General features: G+C 39.5%; 1 protein-coding gene across 3 annotated transcripts in view; it reads left to right on the forward strand.

Moving 5' to 3' along the window:
* The window catches only part of DNAAF9 (dynein axonemal assembly factor 9), a 130,205-nt gene that overhangs the window by 17,249 nt on the left and 94,713 nt on the right, over positions 1-18,243 (forward strand). For all 3 annotated transcript variants that reach the window (XR_011472115.1, XM_070419993.1, XM_070419994.1), the window contains exons 2-7: positions 2,316-2,395; positions 6,344-6,463; positions 9,449-9,573; positions 10,299-10,395; positions 11,262-11,368; positions 16,203-16,280. Coding sequence is in view for 2 of the 3 variants with exons in the window: in XM_070419993.1 (XP_070276094.1) it covers positions 2,316-2,395; positions 6,344-6,463; positions 9,449-9,573; positions 10,299-10,395; positions 11,262-11,368; positions 16,203-16,280 (607 nt within the window). In the remaining variant the exon portion in view is untranslated. The remainder of the gene's footprint in view (positions 1-2,315; positions 2,396-6,343; positions 6,464-9,448; positions 9,574-10,298; positions 10,396-11,261; positions 11,369-16,202; positions 16,281-18,243) is intronic.

Below are 18,243 nucleotides of genomic sequence, written 5' to 3' on the forward strand. Positions count from 1 at the left end.
TTTTTATTTAGAAATACAATTGATTTTTACATAGTGATCTTGCAAACTTGTTGAACTCACTTATGAGTTCCAGAAGTTTTTTTGGTAGATTCTGTGATATTCCCTACTTCATTTTCAATCTGTATGCCTTTTATTTTCATGCCTTATTACATTGGCTAGAACTTCCAGTATTCTGTTGAATAGGAGTGGTGAGAGTAGACATCCTTTTCTTGTTTCTCATTTTAGAGGAAAACTCACCATTAAGTGTAATCCAAAACTTTGCTTTGAAGGTTTTTGTAGACATACATTATCAACTTGAGGAAACTTGTCTATTCCTAGTTTTCTGAGTGTTTTTATTATAAATGGGTATTAAATTTTGTCAAATGATTTTTCTATATCAATAATATGGTTGTGTGAATTTTTTTTTCTTCTTTAGCTTTTCATAATAGTGGATTATATTGTTCGATCTACCCATATGAACCAACCCTGCATCCCTGGGATAACCCCCCTCTTGGTCATGGTGTATAAAGGAAGTCCTCACTTAGCATCAATGATAGGGTCTTGGAAACTGCAACTTACAAGACTAATTTTACCATAGGCTAATTTATAAAAACAAGAGTTAAATTCCTTTGGTATATTTCTGGTCACAAAAACCACCAAACTTGCAAATAAAGACTCAAAACACTTGTAATATTAAACATTGAAGTAAATGTGAGCTATATATACATTTAAGAAAGATTAATAAAAACAAGTAAAGTAATTAATTTCTAATCCACTTATTTCAGTCCAGGGTTGCAGGTGGCTAGAACCTCTCCTGGCAGCTCAGGGCACAAGGCAGGGACCAATCCTGGACAAGACACCCTTGCATAGCAGGCTACAGTCATGCACACACCTACACCCACACTCACTCAGACTGGGACAAATTAGACACACCAGTTCACCTAATGTGCACATCTTTGGGTGTGGGAGGAAACTGGAGTACCTGGAGAAAACCCACTCAGACTTGGAGAGAACATGCAAACTCCACACATATAGTGGCCCTGGCTGGGAATTGATTTTTTTTTTCTCATCAATTTTATAGCTCTTATTTGAGGACCTGCTGTAATTCTTTTTGTATGTTTTGAGTTCTACTTGCTGGCAGTTTATTAAGGTTTTTATATCTATATTCATGTAGATATTGGTCTGTTGGTTTTTTTGTTTGTTTATTTTTCTTGGTAATGTCTTTACATGGTTTTTGGTATACATGGAAGATTGTGAAGATCTTGAGGGAAGACAGTGCTAATGATCGCTAAGTCATGGAGTGGATGATTTGGGCCATGGGAATATCAGAAAGAATCCAGAGGAGAAAAGGAATCCGGAAGGGAATTAGTATTGTTGGCTGGAAATATTGTTGCTTGGGTGAGTGTAGGGCAGTGTACCAGAGCAGACTTAGTGAGGGTTGGGGATGCAATCTGGTTGTCATGGACGGAACAGTTAGTGTAGTTGGCTTGTGGAGAACCTTAATGATGTGATAGGGCTGGAAATATATTGACTGTAGGGAAAAATTAATTATATTAGTGTTAGGGAATTAATAATGGAGGTAGATCCTGAACCTGGAGGTGATGGGGCGGGGGGGGAGGGGAGCGGAGAGACCCAGTAGAAGGATCATTCTTGAGCAGGAAATTGAGCACCTCTCTCTAGCACTGCTGGTAAAGAGGAGGGGTTGGTATGGGAGCATGGGTCCTTAGAAGTGATATTAATGTCTGGGAGTGCCTCTCCTTGTGCTTTGTTTAGGAGGAAAGGGATATTCCTAAGGCCAAAGGAATAATAGATCTGCACCAAAATGGGAGCAAGTACCCAGTGGTGACACTCTACGGGTAGAGTTGTGATGGTGAATCAGAGATGGGTTTAGGTCTTTACACCATTTTTTTATTTGTTTGTTTTTATCTGTTTGATCTTTTGTGTTTGGTTTTGACAGATTGGTGAGGTCCACAGTTAGGGCAAATCAGTGTGGAAATTCTTCAATCATCCTCAGAAATAAGTCATTGGAGGTCTTTCTGCTAAGCTGCTGAGTCCCAGTATTGTTCAACATTGACCATGAGAAGGCCATTGGTTCCATCCTCCGTTGAGCCAGAGAGCCACTGACCATCCAGTTTGTAATCAGCAGTTCAGACTTAGTCCTCTGACCAATTCTGCATAATTACGTCTGGAAAATAGAAGAGAAGGGAATATTTCCCTATTTGTTTTGTGGTTTTGATACCAAAACCAGACAAGGACCAGTTTCCATCCCTAGCAGTCATTCTTCCTCATGCCTTTATTTGCTGGTACTGAGGGAGTTGATTTCTGTTCTGTTGCAGCTGCAGCCGACTCCGTCAGGTTCAGAGCATCCTGACCCAGAGCAGCAAGTCTCGACCCGATGGGATCCTCTGCATTCTAGGTCAGTGCTTTTAACAAGGTGGGACTCAGGGCTGGGGCAAATTGGCTTCTGTTCACAGGAAGATACTGATAATGGTATCATTGTGAGATCAGCCATGGGTTAGTGTCCCCTGCTCTTGTTCCCCTGAAATCCATTGCTGTTTAAATGAGATTGGGTGAGATATCGGTAAGATAGAGAGTACCTACCACAGAGCAGGCACTTTGTACATATTACCTCATTTCTCCTTATAGCAAACTTACAAGGGAGCAGTGTTGTCCCTTTTTTTTTACAGAAGAGGAAACTGAGATTCTAGGAGATTAAACAGACTTGCTCAGGGCCACAGAGTGGCAAAATTAGGCATTTATTTGTTCTTTAAAAATTTTTATTATGAAAATATATCATATAATTTAAAAATTAAGACAATACATGAGTAACAATGAACAGAACTTCCTAACCATCCCAGATACCCACTCCCACTCCCCAGAGATAACATTGTCAACAGTATCTTTTTTTTTTAACACAAATGGGAACATTTTATGCATATTGTTGTTAACCTAATTTTTAAAATTTTCACTTGACCATATTATCTTAGAGTTTTTTAAATATCAGATTGACTACTCGAATATGGAATACTACAGTGTTGCAGAAATTGATGTGCTTGAAGTTGGGTGTGAAATGGAGGTAAAAAGTAAACCTTCAGGACAGAACTTTATGTGAAAGTATCACTTAGAAAACTTGTATTTTTTTTTCCCTTTATTATTTTTTTCTCATCACTATTTATCCCCCTAAACCGTCCTCCACCTTCACCCACTCCCACCTCCCCAATCACTACACTCCATGTCAATGAGTTCTTTCTCTTTTTTTTTTTTTCTTTTTTGCTCAATCCCTTGAGATTTGTATATTCTTTTTAAAAAATATGTTTTTATTTATTTCGGAGCGAGGAAGGGAAAAGGAGAGAGAGACAGACAGACAGAAACATCAGTGATGAGAGAGAATCTTTTTCTATTCCAGGATCCCATCCAAGATACCATGTTAAATTAGTTACCATGTCTTCTCAAGCTCCTATTGACTGTAACAGTTTCTCAGACTTTCCTTGTTGATGACCTTGACAGTTTTCAGGAGTGCTAGTCAAGTAGCATGTCTCTCTAATAGGGTTTTTCTTATCTTTCTCACGATTAGAATGGGGTTAAGAGTTTTGAGGTGGAAAACCAGTAAAGTAACATGCCATTTTCATCACATGATATCAAGGATACATACTATCAGCATTACTTTTCACTGTTTCTATTAGCCTTGATCACCTGGCTAAGGTAGTGTTTTCAGGTTCTGCACTATGAAATACTCTCTCCAGCTCTCCTTTCCTATGTCCTCTTTGGAAGGAAGTCCAGGAGTTGTAGCCCACTCTTAAGGAGCCAGGAGTTATGCTCCATCACCTGAGATGGGAGTGTTTACATAAATTATTGAAATTCTTCTGCATGGGAGATTTGTCTCTCCTCCCACATTTATTTATTTACACAATTATTTGTATCCATATGGACTCGTGGATATTTATTTTATAGTTTGAGTTATAATCCTACTTCCTACTTCAAGTTGTTCCAGCTTTGGCCATTTGGAGCTCTTTCAACTGGCTCCTGTGTCTATGTCCTTCCCTTTGATAGACTCCCTCCAAAGTTTGTTTGTTTGTTTAGTACTTTTGTAGTTTCTGGCACTCTTAGATGCTCCAGGCTTATTGTGCATAGTTCCTGTTCCGGTCCTAAAATCAGCTGTTTCTCTAAGGAGCCCTGGTTTCTTTTACTGGAGAATGGTATTAAAAACCAATCTGAGTGTAGTAATTGTTGCTCGGATATCATTGCTTCTAGGCCCTCTCAGCTGACAGAGTAAGGAAATAGATGTGTACATTAACTGGTGTGTATACGCACATCTGTAAATGTTGTGTAATCATTTGTATTTAAATTAAGTTAAATATGCATTTATATTAATGTCTTTAGCTCTAACCCATTACCATATGGACCAGTCTAGTCTCCTCTTATTTATTTATTTATTTATTTATTTTTTTATTTTTATTTTTTTATTTATTTCAGAGAGGAAAGGAGAAGGGGAGAGAGAGATAGAAACATCAATGGTGAGAGAGAATCATTGATCGGCTGCCTCTTGCCAATGTGCCCTTGACCAGAATCGAACCTTATGTCTGCAGGCTGATGCTCTATCCACAGAGCCAAACCTGCTAGGGCCTCTTCTATCTTATCTATAAACTTCCATTCCACCACTGAGAAACATGGCACCTACCACTTACCATCCATTTAATTCCAGTATACCTGTGTAGTAGTATCAGATTTGTTAACCCATAATACCCTATAGGAAACAACTTTATCAATTAGAGCACAGTACTTACATATAGTTTCTTTTATCTTTAATTTTACATGGTCAGTCTTTTAATGTTAGCAATTTATGTGGCAATTTATGTAACTGGAACCCTTAGAAGGGGACATGCTAGGCCTATCCAATCCACTGGTTATTTTTAACTTCGTAGCCCTTTCAACTTTTGGCGTTATGTAAGCCAGGCTATTCCTGCTTTTGATTCTTTTTCACCCTTCCCTTCACTGAACTGTTGGATGGGAAAGAACAGCACTGTGCTGCTTTTATCGCAGCTGAGAAAGGAGTCCTCCCATATTAGAAGTCCTCTGACATAGGCAGTCCCGAGGCCTCTCTGCTCTGAATGACCATTGACAGTTCTTTTTCCCAGGCTCCAGCCATATTTTCATTCTTGGAGCTCCTTCTGCCCCAAATCCTCTTTCTCAGTCTCACACAGACAGCTGACTCCTGCTGTTAACACATCCCTGAGCTCTGGGCCTTCACAGATACCCAGGAACCAGGTAGTATATGTGTCTATGGCAGGGGTCCTCAAACTACAGCTCGCGGGCCACATGCAAATACAAATACTGTATTTGTTCCCGTTTTGTTTTTTCACTTCAAAATAAGATATGTGCAGTGTGCATAGGAATTTGTTCATAGGTGTTTTTTTTTAAACTATAGTCCGGCCCTCCAACGGAGGGACAGTGAACTAGCCCCCTGTTTAAAAAGTTTGAGGACCCCTGGTCTATGGCATTGAAAGGCAGTAGTGAAGGCAGTTGTTATTTCATTTCCTTTTTATTTCTGACCCAACCCAATGGACTATAAACTTGATGAGGGCCATTTGTAGGCCCAGCACACACACTAGTATCCAGCACAGGGCCTTAGGCCTAATAAATATTTGTGAAATTTTAGGTATGTGTGGTTCCAGTCACTTGTCCTCTTCACTTCTTTGAGTTTGTTTCAAATCACCTTAATTCTCCTTTAGTTGATCCCACATGTTTTGGTAAAGGTCTTTTTGAGAAGTGATATTTTCCTGACATCTATTTCTATTCCAACTGAAAATATTTCAAAATCTTTAACCAGCCGTGATAGGACTTAAATTATATTTTCTGATTTCTTCTATCCTCAAGAATTGCTTTTTGGCAATTAACAGTTTCAGTAATCTGTGCTATTTGACTGTCTCTTGAATCCAAGTAAGGGTACTTGATGCTGAGGCCTGCTTTTTTCACAGAGAGGTGCTTAGTTTGGTTTCTGCTACAGACTGGTCTAGGTTATTACCTTTTACTTACTCATTAGGGCAGTGATGGCGAACCTATGACACGCATGTCAGAAGTGACACGCGAACTCATTTTTTTGGTTGATTTTTCTTTGTTAAATGGCATTTAAATATATAAAATAAATATCAAAAATATAAGTCTTTGTTTTACTATGGTTGCAAATATCAAAAAATTTCTATATGTTACACGGCACCAGAGTTAAGTTAGGGTTTTTCAAAATGCTGACATGCTGAGCTCAAAAGGTTTGCCATCACTGCATTAGGGTTTTGCTGAGCAGGGACAAACTATTTGGGCTCGTTTGCTCCCCATAGTACAGCTGATCAGAGTCTTCTTTGCCTTGCAGGAATTGATAGCAGGTACAATGAAGGCTGCAGAGAGCTGGCAAATTATCTTCTATTTGGTTTGTACAATCAGAATACCAGTGATTTTGAGAAAACAGGGTTTTCTGAAGAAGTTCTAGATGGTAAGTACATATTGGTAAACTCTGTGTGACAGTAATAGTGATTATTTTTCTTCAGATCCTTTTTCATGGTCTTTTTATGGAAACATATGATTAAATTTAAAATAGCCTGAAGCCCCAATAAATTTTTACTTTTTTATGAATAAAAAACATTGCTTCTTTGCTGATATATTAAGGAATATGCTCTTGTAGGTCACCTGCTGGATGATTAGAGACTAGCAACAAGTAGTTGTCAAGAATATGTTCACTGGGTAATTCTGCTGTAGAGAAAAAAATAAGCATCAGTGTTTGGCTTTATATCTTCTTGACAAGATACTAGTTCTCCTCTGAATTGCCTACTGCCTCTACATGTGGGAGGTTCAGATTATGTGCATTGTCCTGTGAAAGCACTTTCAGCTGTGAGTCAAAGATGAGCCTGCAGGATACTCCTACAAGGAAGACTTCATGTGGATCTTCAGCTTAGGAACAAGGGCTCTTTGTCCTGCTCTGTCTTTGGGAATTGTTTCCTGTGTGACTTTAATTCATGATGATGCCCGTGACTACAATGAAGGCTTTCTGCTTACATTCCCTTTTCCTCAGCTCTGAGACACTCACCCTGTGTTGATGCTGCTGTGGGCTGATGCCCAGGAGCTATCTCTGATATCACATACTTAGCATCATGACTTGTCTGCCAGACGGGTCAGGAGACACAGGAATAGACAAATCAAATTGGACAAGAGACAGAAAGCTCTTGTGAAGCAGCTGGGGGACGCATGAAAGCAAACATCTGATGTTGATATAATATTACTGTGAGGATCTGGTACAGTGGTTCTCAACTGGGGTTAGTTTTATCCTCCCGGAGACATTTGCCAACATTTGAAGACATTTTTTATTGTCACAACTAGGCAGAGTGGGCAGAGGCCAGTGATGCTACTAAACATCCTACAAGGCATAGGGCAGCCCCCCACAACAAAGAATGATCTGGTCCAAACTGTCAGTAGTGCTGAGGTTGGGAAACCCTGGTCTATATGTGAAAATTCTTCTGTAGTATCTATCTACAGAATAGGAGTATCTAATTCTTTAATACTACCTATCCCTGTGGAATGATTTAAGGTTTCGTTCTTTTTTGGAAGTGCAGAAAGAAGCTGAAATTATTTCTGCCATTACATTTTTTTCAATTCAAATACAGTTTCAGATTTTTATCTAAAAAAAAAAAGTTTCCTTACACTGTACAGCATCTATTGGTTTGGAAAGACTTCATCCTGGCAGCTCATTTAAAGAGTTATAAAAAGACAGATGCTCATACCGGCCACACATTTCACTGCAACCAATATTGCTAAGGACATTGTAGTACTGAAATTAAGGAAATGGTTTAAATCCTCAAAGGTGTGCACTATTTTTTCCTTTGTCTATCCTGTCACCTGGTACAATGGGTGCTTATGAAATGAGCATTTTCTTCAAAATAATAAATTTATCTTTTAAATTCAAGTAGTTGGAAAGCTGAGATCACCAGATTTATGCTTCTACATTTCAGTCTCTATTATGTGAGAGGAAAAGAGGCCAACACGAAGGACTTACTTTTAAAAAGAAACTTTTAAATAGTTTACATCTTATCCAGTTCTCTTACCTGACTATGTACTCTATTAAATGTTGTTCACAGTGATGACATCAGCCCTAAGAAATCCTGAGAGTGTTTAATTAGATTTAGTAGCTATTGTAATATTTCTTTTTAAGTCTTCGCTGTATCAGAGTATATTCTACACAGAAAGCCTTGGGCTCTCTAAGTGACATCAGACTCTTCCCTCCTCAGCAGGCGAGGTACATGTGATTTAGGGAAGGGCACTTTTAGAGGGCCTATGTAAGGAAAGCCGGCAGATGAGAGGGGGCCCCTTTCCCACCCCTTGCCACCTTTGGACTCCAGGGCTTACCCAACAGTCAACAGTGAAGAAGCTGCTTCATACTGTGTTCCCTAGAACATCTTGGGTCTGACCAGGTGTGCAGCTCAGAGTGCTTTAAAAGGCCACCAGCATGGAACTTTATTTCAAGAGGCACCCAGCAGTTTGGTCAGCTATGGTCAGTATTCACTGGGCTCATGTTTTTGTGGATTATGGTCTGTCACACTGTATTACTGTGTTGGCATCACCCTAAACCTTCTGCCTCAGCCACCTCCTCCAGCAACTTCCCTATGTCATCTTGTTAATGGTCTGCTCTCTGAGGAGCCATGGGATGGAGCCTCTGCTTTTCTTCTGGAAGTTATGACTGCTTTCTTTCTCAGTATTCAAACTGCTTTAATAGTCCTGCCCCATTCCATGGCTCTTCTTTTAGTTTTCTGAGTTTATTTGCATTCCTGGGTTGCTTTATTTATTTGACCCACCCCTGGGTGATTAGTCCTTAAATCTGTGAGCTGCTGATCTATTTCTAGAAGCCCTGTCCACCTGCTTCTACTTCCTTCCTTCCTTCCTTCCAGCCTTTCCTGTGTATAGAGTTCACCCCTGTACACAATAACCCTTCCCAAAGCTAACAGACAATGTCCCTTGAGCCCAGTGAGCCAGCAGCCAAGAGCTTTAGACACTGACGTCTGTAGGAGAACTAGCCACTGGACATATTCACTACTGTTTTCCTGCCTCATTTGCTTTAGGCTGTGGAGTGCCCATTTGGAATTTATCTCTGCAGTGAAGTGCACAACTGAGTTTGGTACCAGAGATTTGACTATGCAGCACTTTTGCAAAACACCCTGAAGGATGTTCTTTTTACTTATCCTGTACCTGCATTGCCATCTCTAGAGAGCCACAGTTGTGGGAACGTCACATGGAGATGAGGAATTCCTTGCTGTCCACACTTGACTGTTCTTCAGTCATTTTGTAGTACACTGCCAGATTAAAAAATTTTCAATTTAGAGTTTTATTATGTTGTCTCTGCTAAATCGTTTTAATAACTATGTGAGCAGAAATTGTCTAAAGAAAATGCCTTTAACAATCTTGTGTCTTATTAATTTTGTTTCTCTTACAGATGTAATTATATTAATTAAATCAGACAGTGTCCATCTGTACTGTAATCCTGTAAACTATCGCTATCTCATACCCTGTGTGGCACATTGGAGAAATCTGCATCTGCACTGCATGACTGAAAATGAGGTAAGGAGAAAAGATAGAATGGGCACTTAGAGACACTCTTAAGAATATTCTTTCAAGAAAGTGTAGATCTGGAACAGGAGTCCCCTATAAAAATCAAATTGCAGAATGTGGAACTTCTTATATTTCATTATGCAGCTACCTTATGGATAAATTGTGCGCCTGAAGGAGACAGAAGGTCTCTTCAAATCGGGGCTTAATATAGGCTTATGAAGCTGTCTTCTGACCTTGCTTCATTACCAGCCTGCACACATTCTCTCAGGGGGCTAGTGCCTACATACTGCTCCAGGAGAATTAGATAAGCTTTCTGATATTGATATGTTTAGATTTCTTGGTATCTGTTTCTGTTTCCCTTTGGGCCCATTTCAAGGGTTAGGCTAGGAATCAGATTGGGATTTGAGATTTAGGATTTCATGGCAGTTGTGTCCTGATATACATCAAGAATCCTTTCCATGTAAGTATTTGGGGAATTTTTGAGGACAAGTTTTATATCTTTCATTTAGATTTCTGGTCCATTTTAAGTTGACTTGCACTTGAGGGCATTGGTGTGAGGTAAGGGAATGACAGTGTTTTCGACCAGCAAACAAAATGTGGCTTTGGAAACACTCTCTTGGGTACAGTTTTCTATAAGTGTTCTTTGAGGGCAACTCTGATAAAATGAAGAGAAAATATGGGACTTTGCATGATGTCTTAACAGAGCCTGTTTTCCTTTCAATTTCCCTCTTTAGTATGAAGATGAGGAAGCTGCAGAAGAATTTAAAATTGCCAGCTTTGTGGACATGGTTCGAGACTGCAGTAGAATTGGCATTCCTTATAGCTCCCAAGGTGAGTGTCTGGCAGTGAGACATTTTAACCTTGCTTGGATGGTATGTGAATCACATGTCCCTACTTCTCCTTTCATTGGAGGCTGGGAAACCCATTGATCTATTGTCACTGAGTCAGAGGCTGAGGCAGAAAGGAATTTGGGAACTATGTAAGCTTGTATTCATAACCGAAGTTTCTGCAGCAACAAAGCAGGCCACCTACAGTCAGATAGAAAAACTGGCAGGGCATTTACACAGTTGCCATCTAGTGTGTACCCCTTAGTGTACATAGAGTGTAGATGTGGGGCCTCTTGGTAATAAGAAATAGTAATCAGGTAGCTGTTAAAAATATGCTGATAGTGAGGCTCAAAAATGATGGGTAAAAATATAGGAAAAAATCAACAAATTTAACAGTGCTTATATCTTATTTTACAAAATAGCTTGCACATTGAAGATACTGTTATAAGAAAGGATAATTTTTGATTTGGTAATTTTTCCTTGAGGAAGTTGTTTGGACATGTTTCTTAAGGGAGAGAAGCCAAGTTTGGGTCTGTTAATAATTATATCCAACTAACTGATGCAAGTCAGATGTAATAGGCCACTATTTATTTCTTTATTTGCTTGCTTGCTTAGGAAACCAGAATGTGAAAATATACTATAGAGAAATCTAAATTTATGTAACTTGTTTATGTTTTGAATTTTCCTTGGCTTTAACTTTGTATTTCTAGTGTTAATACCTAACCATTCGATCTATCTCAATTTTATTTTGCTAGATGAGGCTGTGGTGAACTTGTGAGAAATGATGCCTGTCTAACCACATTAGATCAGGTTTAGACTGTTATATCCAGGATGGTATTTGATACATGTTGTTGTATTTGATTCCTCTAGGTCACTTGCAGATATTTGATATGTTTGTAGTGGAGAAATGGCCAATTGTACAGGCCTTTGCACTTGAGGGCATTGGAGGGGATGGATTTTTTACCATGAAATATGAGGTATGTATAAAAAGTAGTATGCCTGGTTTTTATGAAGGGCCCACAATGTGGGTGTGCATCATTAAAATACTTGATATGGAAAATAGTTTCTGTTTAAGGCTAGTCCCCAAACTGAGCTCCTGTGTTCTTTCTTTTTGGAGTTCTCTGTCCTCCTTCCTCTCCATTCTCCATTCTGAATTCACTGTTCTCCAGTCTACTCCCGTAGATTTCTAAGCTGACTTCTCTTACAGTACTTATCTTGTGTTGTTATACATTTGTCATATACCTCCTTTCACCAACCCAACCACCTGCCCCTGAACTCTGAACTGGAAGCTTCTTGAGAACAAAAGCAGAGTCTTTGTGTTCTTTTTGTTTTTATTTGTTTCTCAGATATTCATATAATTTGCGAACTATTCAAGAGCAAGGAAAGGGACTGTGCAGAATTTTGTATAAGTACCGTGTACTAGAGAAATAGAAGGGTTAGCTATTCTGGTAAGAACAGTATCTTTTATTTTAGTGTTCTTTGTACCTAGGAGATGACCAATGAATATTTGGTAAGTGGGTTAGTGAGTGAGTCTGGGAGAAGAGATCATCCAGAGTGCACATTAGGGAGGATGGCCTGGTAAGTTAGTAGCATCACTGCAGGATCTGCTTGCCTCCCAAGGATCCCCCCACTAAGATGACCTGCTCACAACACAGGAAACCAGGAGAGGGAGGCATACTATTAGGGACAGAGTAAGTGGAGCCTTTGGAAGCAAGGCCCAGTGCTAATTCTTACCCTCCTTCTGAGAAGTAGCAGGTCCCTAGGAAATAAATGGAGGTTTGCCTGGCAGACTCTGTAATGTGGATGAGCGTGGGCTCTAGGGAAGTGCTGAAGAGAAGCATACCACTTGACCTCACTTTTCCTGCTCTAAAAACCACAGTATTCCTACACGGACTACAGCTCACAGAGCATCACCAGGCTGTGTTGGACCTGCCCTGATAGGAAGTAATGCTCTCTAATTTAGAAGAGTAGGGGCTGGAATGGAGAGAATGCCATAGGATATAGAGAAAGTTTCTATTTTTTAGCAATAATGATAATATTTATTGTTAATTAATTATATAAACTGGGCATTTATAGAGTGCCTCCTATATATCAGGCACTATCCTAACCACTTTATATGAATTGACTTTAATTCTTACAGTAACCCTCTAAAGTAGGTACTGTTACCATCTGTATTTTCCAGAGAGGTTAAATGAACTTCACAAAGTCACAGAGCAGCAGGGCTGGGGTCCAGTCCAGAGAGTCTGGCTTCAAAGCCTGAGCTGCTGCTAGATTAGCATTGGAAAGCAGTGCACTAGGAAGCTGCATGATTCATGCAACCCAAATGAGGCAGCCCTCTGGCTCCTGCCTTAAGGCGCATCACACCATGAAGTCACAACCCAAAGGAGTAAAATCCCCTCCCAAAAAACCTTTACAGGGCAGTGTAGATCTTTACTGTAGGGTAGTGCTCTTAGGGGGTGGGATGTGCAGTGAGGAGGAAACAGCATATATCATACAGTAAGAGCAGGGGAGGGGGGACAAAAGGGGGAGGTGAGGTGGGTCACAGGAAGGGCAGGGGTAGAAAAATATCTCAAGATTCCTTTCTCAGATCCTGCTCTTCTCTGTAGCTGCTGACTTTTCATTCTCTCAAATACTTTCCTGTGTCTCCATCTCATTCCCCACTACAACCCCCTGCTCACAGTTCTTCTTACCCTGTCCTTCCCAGTCCTTTAAGATATGGAGCAGTTTTGCCTACTGATCAGCGCTGCATTATACACTCTCCTCCACTCTGATTCACATATCAAAGGCTAAGAGAAGGAAAACTACAGATATATATATAACTTAATTTTTTTAACTTCTGTTTTATTGCTTGGCCATATCCAAAAGAAAGTTGTTAATTCAGAGGATGTTCTGTCCCTGATGTCAGCATGAGAAAGGAAGCCCAGTTCCACATAGCATTCACTTGGTATTTAGGCTGGGCCAAACTCAGTTATGGATATAGAGAACTCTTCCTGGGAAGCAGTATAGGGAAGTTCCTCTGCTAGGCCTTTCCCTGCCTCCAGCCTCTTTCTTCTTATTCTCCAGCTGCTGGAACTGTGACCTGGTAATATAAATTTACATCAACTAGCTCCCCAAGGAGAGGATTCTAATAGCAAACTTCTGAATAATGAGGGTAACCATATAGCGAGCATTTATTCACCTTTCAATACATGAGATCTTTGTATTGAAAAGTAGAATAAGATTTATGAAAAAATTCAACAGATATAAGAAAGAGACCATAGCATATTAGATGCAGGAAAAGATCAGCATGTTTTTTAAAAAGATTTCTCCAGAAAATAAAAATTGAGAAAAATACCTCTTGTGTATTTTTTAAGAATGGAGTTTGTAAAAAGAAATGAGATATGGTAGATAGGGCAAGCAAATTAAGGGAGATGGATGACGTCCAAGGAAAGATTATAATAAGTCTCAAAATTCATTAGTAGAATTAAAATTTGAATTAAAAAAAAGAAATCAAATCTATTACCCCACAAAAATCTAATCATTTGACACACTTAAAAGCTATTCCAGAATACAGAGGAAGAGACCAAATAGATTAAATCAATAATAAAGGAGAAGATAAAATGGGGGATAAAGGGTGGAAATTGGTAGTATTGAAAATCAAGGGATTAATTGAAAGTTGTTATATAATAGTTTGTGCCTCCTTCCCCACACCCCCACCACTGTCTCCCAAGTGACAGGCAACCAGGCATTTACCAACTGCCACCTCCACCCTAGGAAAAACAAGGAATGGGGTGAGTGGGTGGGTTTCTCTAAAGAAACTGAAAAATAAGACACAAAAAAAGAGAGAACTCATTGGCTAGTGTAGCATTTCTTGCCTGAGAATAAAGCTCTCCACATCTTGACATTTAGACTATAAGTGGGTAGGGATCCTGGAATAACAGCCTCCTTCCTATCTGCTCTCCCCAGAAAAACTTCTGGTAGTTGACAAGCTCTGCTGAGAGCATAAAGCTTCCAATCAGCCTTTCCATTTGAAAATATAAGCAGGCCAGCAAAGATCACAAGACATGGATTAAATACCTAAAAGAAAAAAAAAACAACAAATTTTTTAAAAAGAACCAACTGAATAAGACCCCAAGATAATTTAAGATATACAGGAAACTTAAGGCACAAACTCTCCTTAGGATGCCCAGAGAAATTTAAGATTTTTTGGCAACCAAAGAACAAGTGTTTTGTTGTGGTAAAGAAATGTAAGGAAAATCGCTCTGGAAAATTTTAATTGATAAAATCATAGAGGACTTGGAAGGTAAATGTAGGGAAATCTCTACAAAATGTAGACTAATACAATCAAGGAAATAGAAAATATGAGAAAAAGTTAAGACATGGAGAACTGATCCACGAAGGCTGATAGCCAACAAGTATAAGTTCCAGAAAGATGGAGCAATGATACCAGAAGAGAAGAAATTTCCTTTCAAAAAGCAACAAACATTGCCCCACTGGCATGGCTCAGTGGTTGAGGTCACAGTTCCATTCCCAGTCAGGGCACAGGCCCGGGTTGCGGGCTTGATCCCCAGTAGGGGGCGTGCAGGAGGCATCCTATCAATGATTCTCTCTCATCATTGATGTTTATCTCTCTCTTTCTCCCTCTCCCTCCCCCTTCCTCTCTGAAATCAGTAAAAATATATATATATTTTTTAAATATGTGGTAGTATAGTATGTACCTGGCCAGCAATAAGTAAAATATATATGGTATTAATATTATAAACAATAATTACTGGTATAACCAAAAATCATATAATGGTATTAGATGATGTTAGGTTGTGTGAGTGTCTGTGTATGTGTAGAGAAAATGTATGGGAATGAAGATAGTTGTAGAAAAGCTATATCTTTGCCATAAGTCAATATTTATTTTCTAAATTGGTAAATCAAGAAAATAGAAATATATGGGTGTGTGGGAAGAGAACCAAAAAACTTATATGCATGTATGCATAACCCATGGACACACACAATAGTGTGGTGAAGTCCTGGGGTGGGGTGGTGGGTGCAGGCAAAAAGGAGACATCTGTAATACTTTCAACAATAAAGATAAATTTAAAAAATAAATAATAAAAATAAGGAAAGAAAAAATAGAGATATAGGTATATCATAATAAAATATGGAGGTAACTACCAGAAGGAAATGTTGAAAGACTTTTAAGTGGTTGCCTCTGAGGAGTGAGGTTTGTGAAAGGTTGCAGTATGGGAATACAATTTTTTTAATTACAAACCTTTAGTACTATTTGATTTTTTAAAACCATGGACATGTATTATTTTAATTAAAATTTTATTTTAAACAAGGACAAAAAAGTATATGTATATGCATTTGTATCTATATTAATGTATATATGTATGCCTATCATTGAAGATATTCAAAAAATGTACTAAAGGCCCTAGCCAGTTTGGCTCTAGTGGGTAGAGCGTCAGCCTACGGACTGAAGGATCCTCAGTTCGATTCGATCAAGGGCACATGCCCGGGTTGTGGGCTCAATCCCCAGTAGGGGGTGTGCGGAAGGCAGCCAATCCATGGTTCTGTCTCTTCCTCTCCCTTCCTCTCTGAAAGCAATAAAATATATGTATTTTTTTAAATGTACTAAAGTTTCTGAAAAGATAGTTTCCTTGAATGGGACATCATTTATTAATATGTATAGGTTCTAATGTGACTGATCAAAATAACATTTATTATTCTAATCACTTGAATTTTCACAAAGATAGTCATTTCTGAATGTCAGAAAATAATTTGGATTGCTCTAATGATATTGACTCTGTATTACTTTAAATTTTTGCCCTTGTGTTGCAGTTGCAGGATGTGAGTTTGAATCTATGGAATGTCTACAGCAAAATGGATCCTATGTCTCTGGAGAGTTTGCTTTCAGAAGTAAGGAGCCAAACTGTATTTTACTCACAAAATTACTAGTTGTATTTAACTTGAAGAAATGCAGAATGTATTTTAGTTTAGTTTAGTTTAGTTTAGTTTAGTCAAAGAATTGAGCAGCTTCTTGAACTCCTTGAGTCTACAGTAGAAGGGGACCTGGAAAAGTGATACTACCTTTTACACTGAAGAAACCTCACCGTAGGTGAGACCAAGGCCACCGGCCTGGTCCAGGGTTTAGGTTTTCATCTAAAGACATTCTTTCTGTTGGTCTGGACTTTAGAAAAACAATGGTGAGGGTGACTTTTTCTATTCTTTCTCTGGCATGAAAAGATAAAAAAGATGGGATATGGCTTAAAGGAATAAAGGATTAAAGCACAGGTCAGCAAGCTTTTTCTGTAAAAGACTAGATAGTAATGTTTTAGGTTTTGTGTACCCTGAGAGCAGCTGCAAATAATGCTTAAACTAATGGCTGTGTCTGTTACCAGGAAACTTTATTTATAAAAATATGTGGCCTGCTTACAGGCCATAGTTTACCAACTCCTGGATTAGAGGGTTAGGCATTAATTTTTCATCTGAACTTTGAAGGAAAAATTCAGGGTAGAAAGAGCAATTCACAATGGGGAGCAACAAACAAAATTAAAGAATAGATACTTTGGTTAAGCAGCTCAGTAGTGTCTCTCAGTGATCATGGATAGATATGCATGGAAAAAGAAAGCTTATAGCCTTCAAATGAAATTAGCTATAATATCAAGGCCCCTCCAAATGAAAACAACACACCAGTCTCACAATTATCAATACCTGTATTAAGTGAAATATTAGCAAACAGAACCCAGTATCATGTTAAAAGCATATTCTTTGCCAGACTGGCATGACTCAGTGGTTGAGCTTTGACCTATGAACGAGGAGGTCATGGTTCGATTCCCGGTCAGGGCACATGCCCAGGTTGTGGTTTCGATCCCCAGTAGGAGGTGTGCAGGAGGCAGCCGATCAGTGATTCTCTCTCATCATTGATGTTTCTATCTCTCTCTCTCCCTTTCTGAAATCAATAAATACATATTTAAAAATAAAAATAAAAGCATATTCTTTAATGAAGTAGGGTTTATTAAGGGTTCAATATTTAATATCAGGAAATCTATTAATGCAATCATTGTACTAATTTTCCTTCTTGGAGCCATTTATGACCCCATAGGTGCCAAAAGGCATTTGATAAAACTGAACATCCCTTCTGTTTAAACATTTCTAATCAAATCTACTTATATAAAAACCCTGGGTGGTGTTCATCACGACCATCAGAACCGCGACCAAGCGGAAGGAAATCAGTCCTACAGGGGTTGTCTTGGCAATGGCTGTGCCCTCCCCCAAGCTGTTTCCCAGAGCTATTTCCTGTAAGGGCGGGGTTTGAGACAGGAACCGCCCTGGGAGCGTGGAGGCATATCTACACTAATAAAAGAGAAAGATGCAAATTAACCATCACTCCACTACATCCACCAGCCAATCAGGAGAGAGTATGCAAATTAACCCAACTAAGATGGCGGCAGCCACGGAGCTGGAGTGAGCAGGAGGCTTGGGTTGCCCCCGGTGATGGAGGAAGTCAGGCTTCCTGCCTGCCCTGGCTGGCCCTGGCCTTCTCTCAGGGCTACAAAGTTTCAATTATAGAAGATAAATAAATCCCAGATATCTGCTTCCAGCCCCCACCCTGGCCTCCGCACAAGGAGGCTCTGAAAAAAAAAAGAAAACGAAAAACAAGAGAGGCTGGGAGCTTGGGTCGTGAGGGGGTATGGCCAGCCTGAAAACGGCCATCAGCTCCTCACCCAGGCTGGCCAGGCACCCCAATGGGGACCCCCACTCTGAAGGGGGTGTGGCCAGCCTGAAAACATCCTTCAGACCCTCACCCAGGCTGGCCACACCCCCATGGGGTGAGGGTCCCCACTGGGGTGCTTGACCAGCCTGAAAACAGCCATCAGCC

This window comes from Myotis yumanensis, unplaced genomic scaffold, assembly GCF_028538775.1.
Source record: "Myotis yumanensis isolate MYYU_CA2020_CCGP unplaced genomic scaffold, mMyoYum1.0.hap1 SCAF_7, whole genome shotgun sequence".
Lineage (NCBI taxonomy): Eukaryota > Metazoa > Chordata > Mammalia > Chiroptera > Vespertilionidae > Myotis > Myotis yumanensis.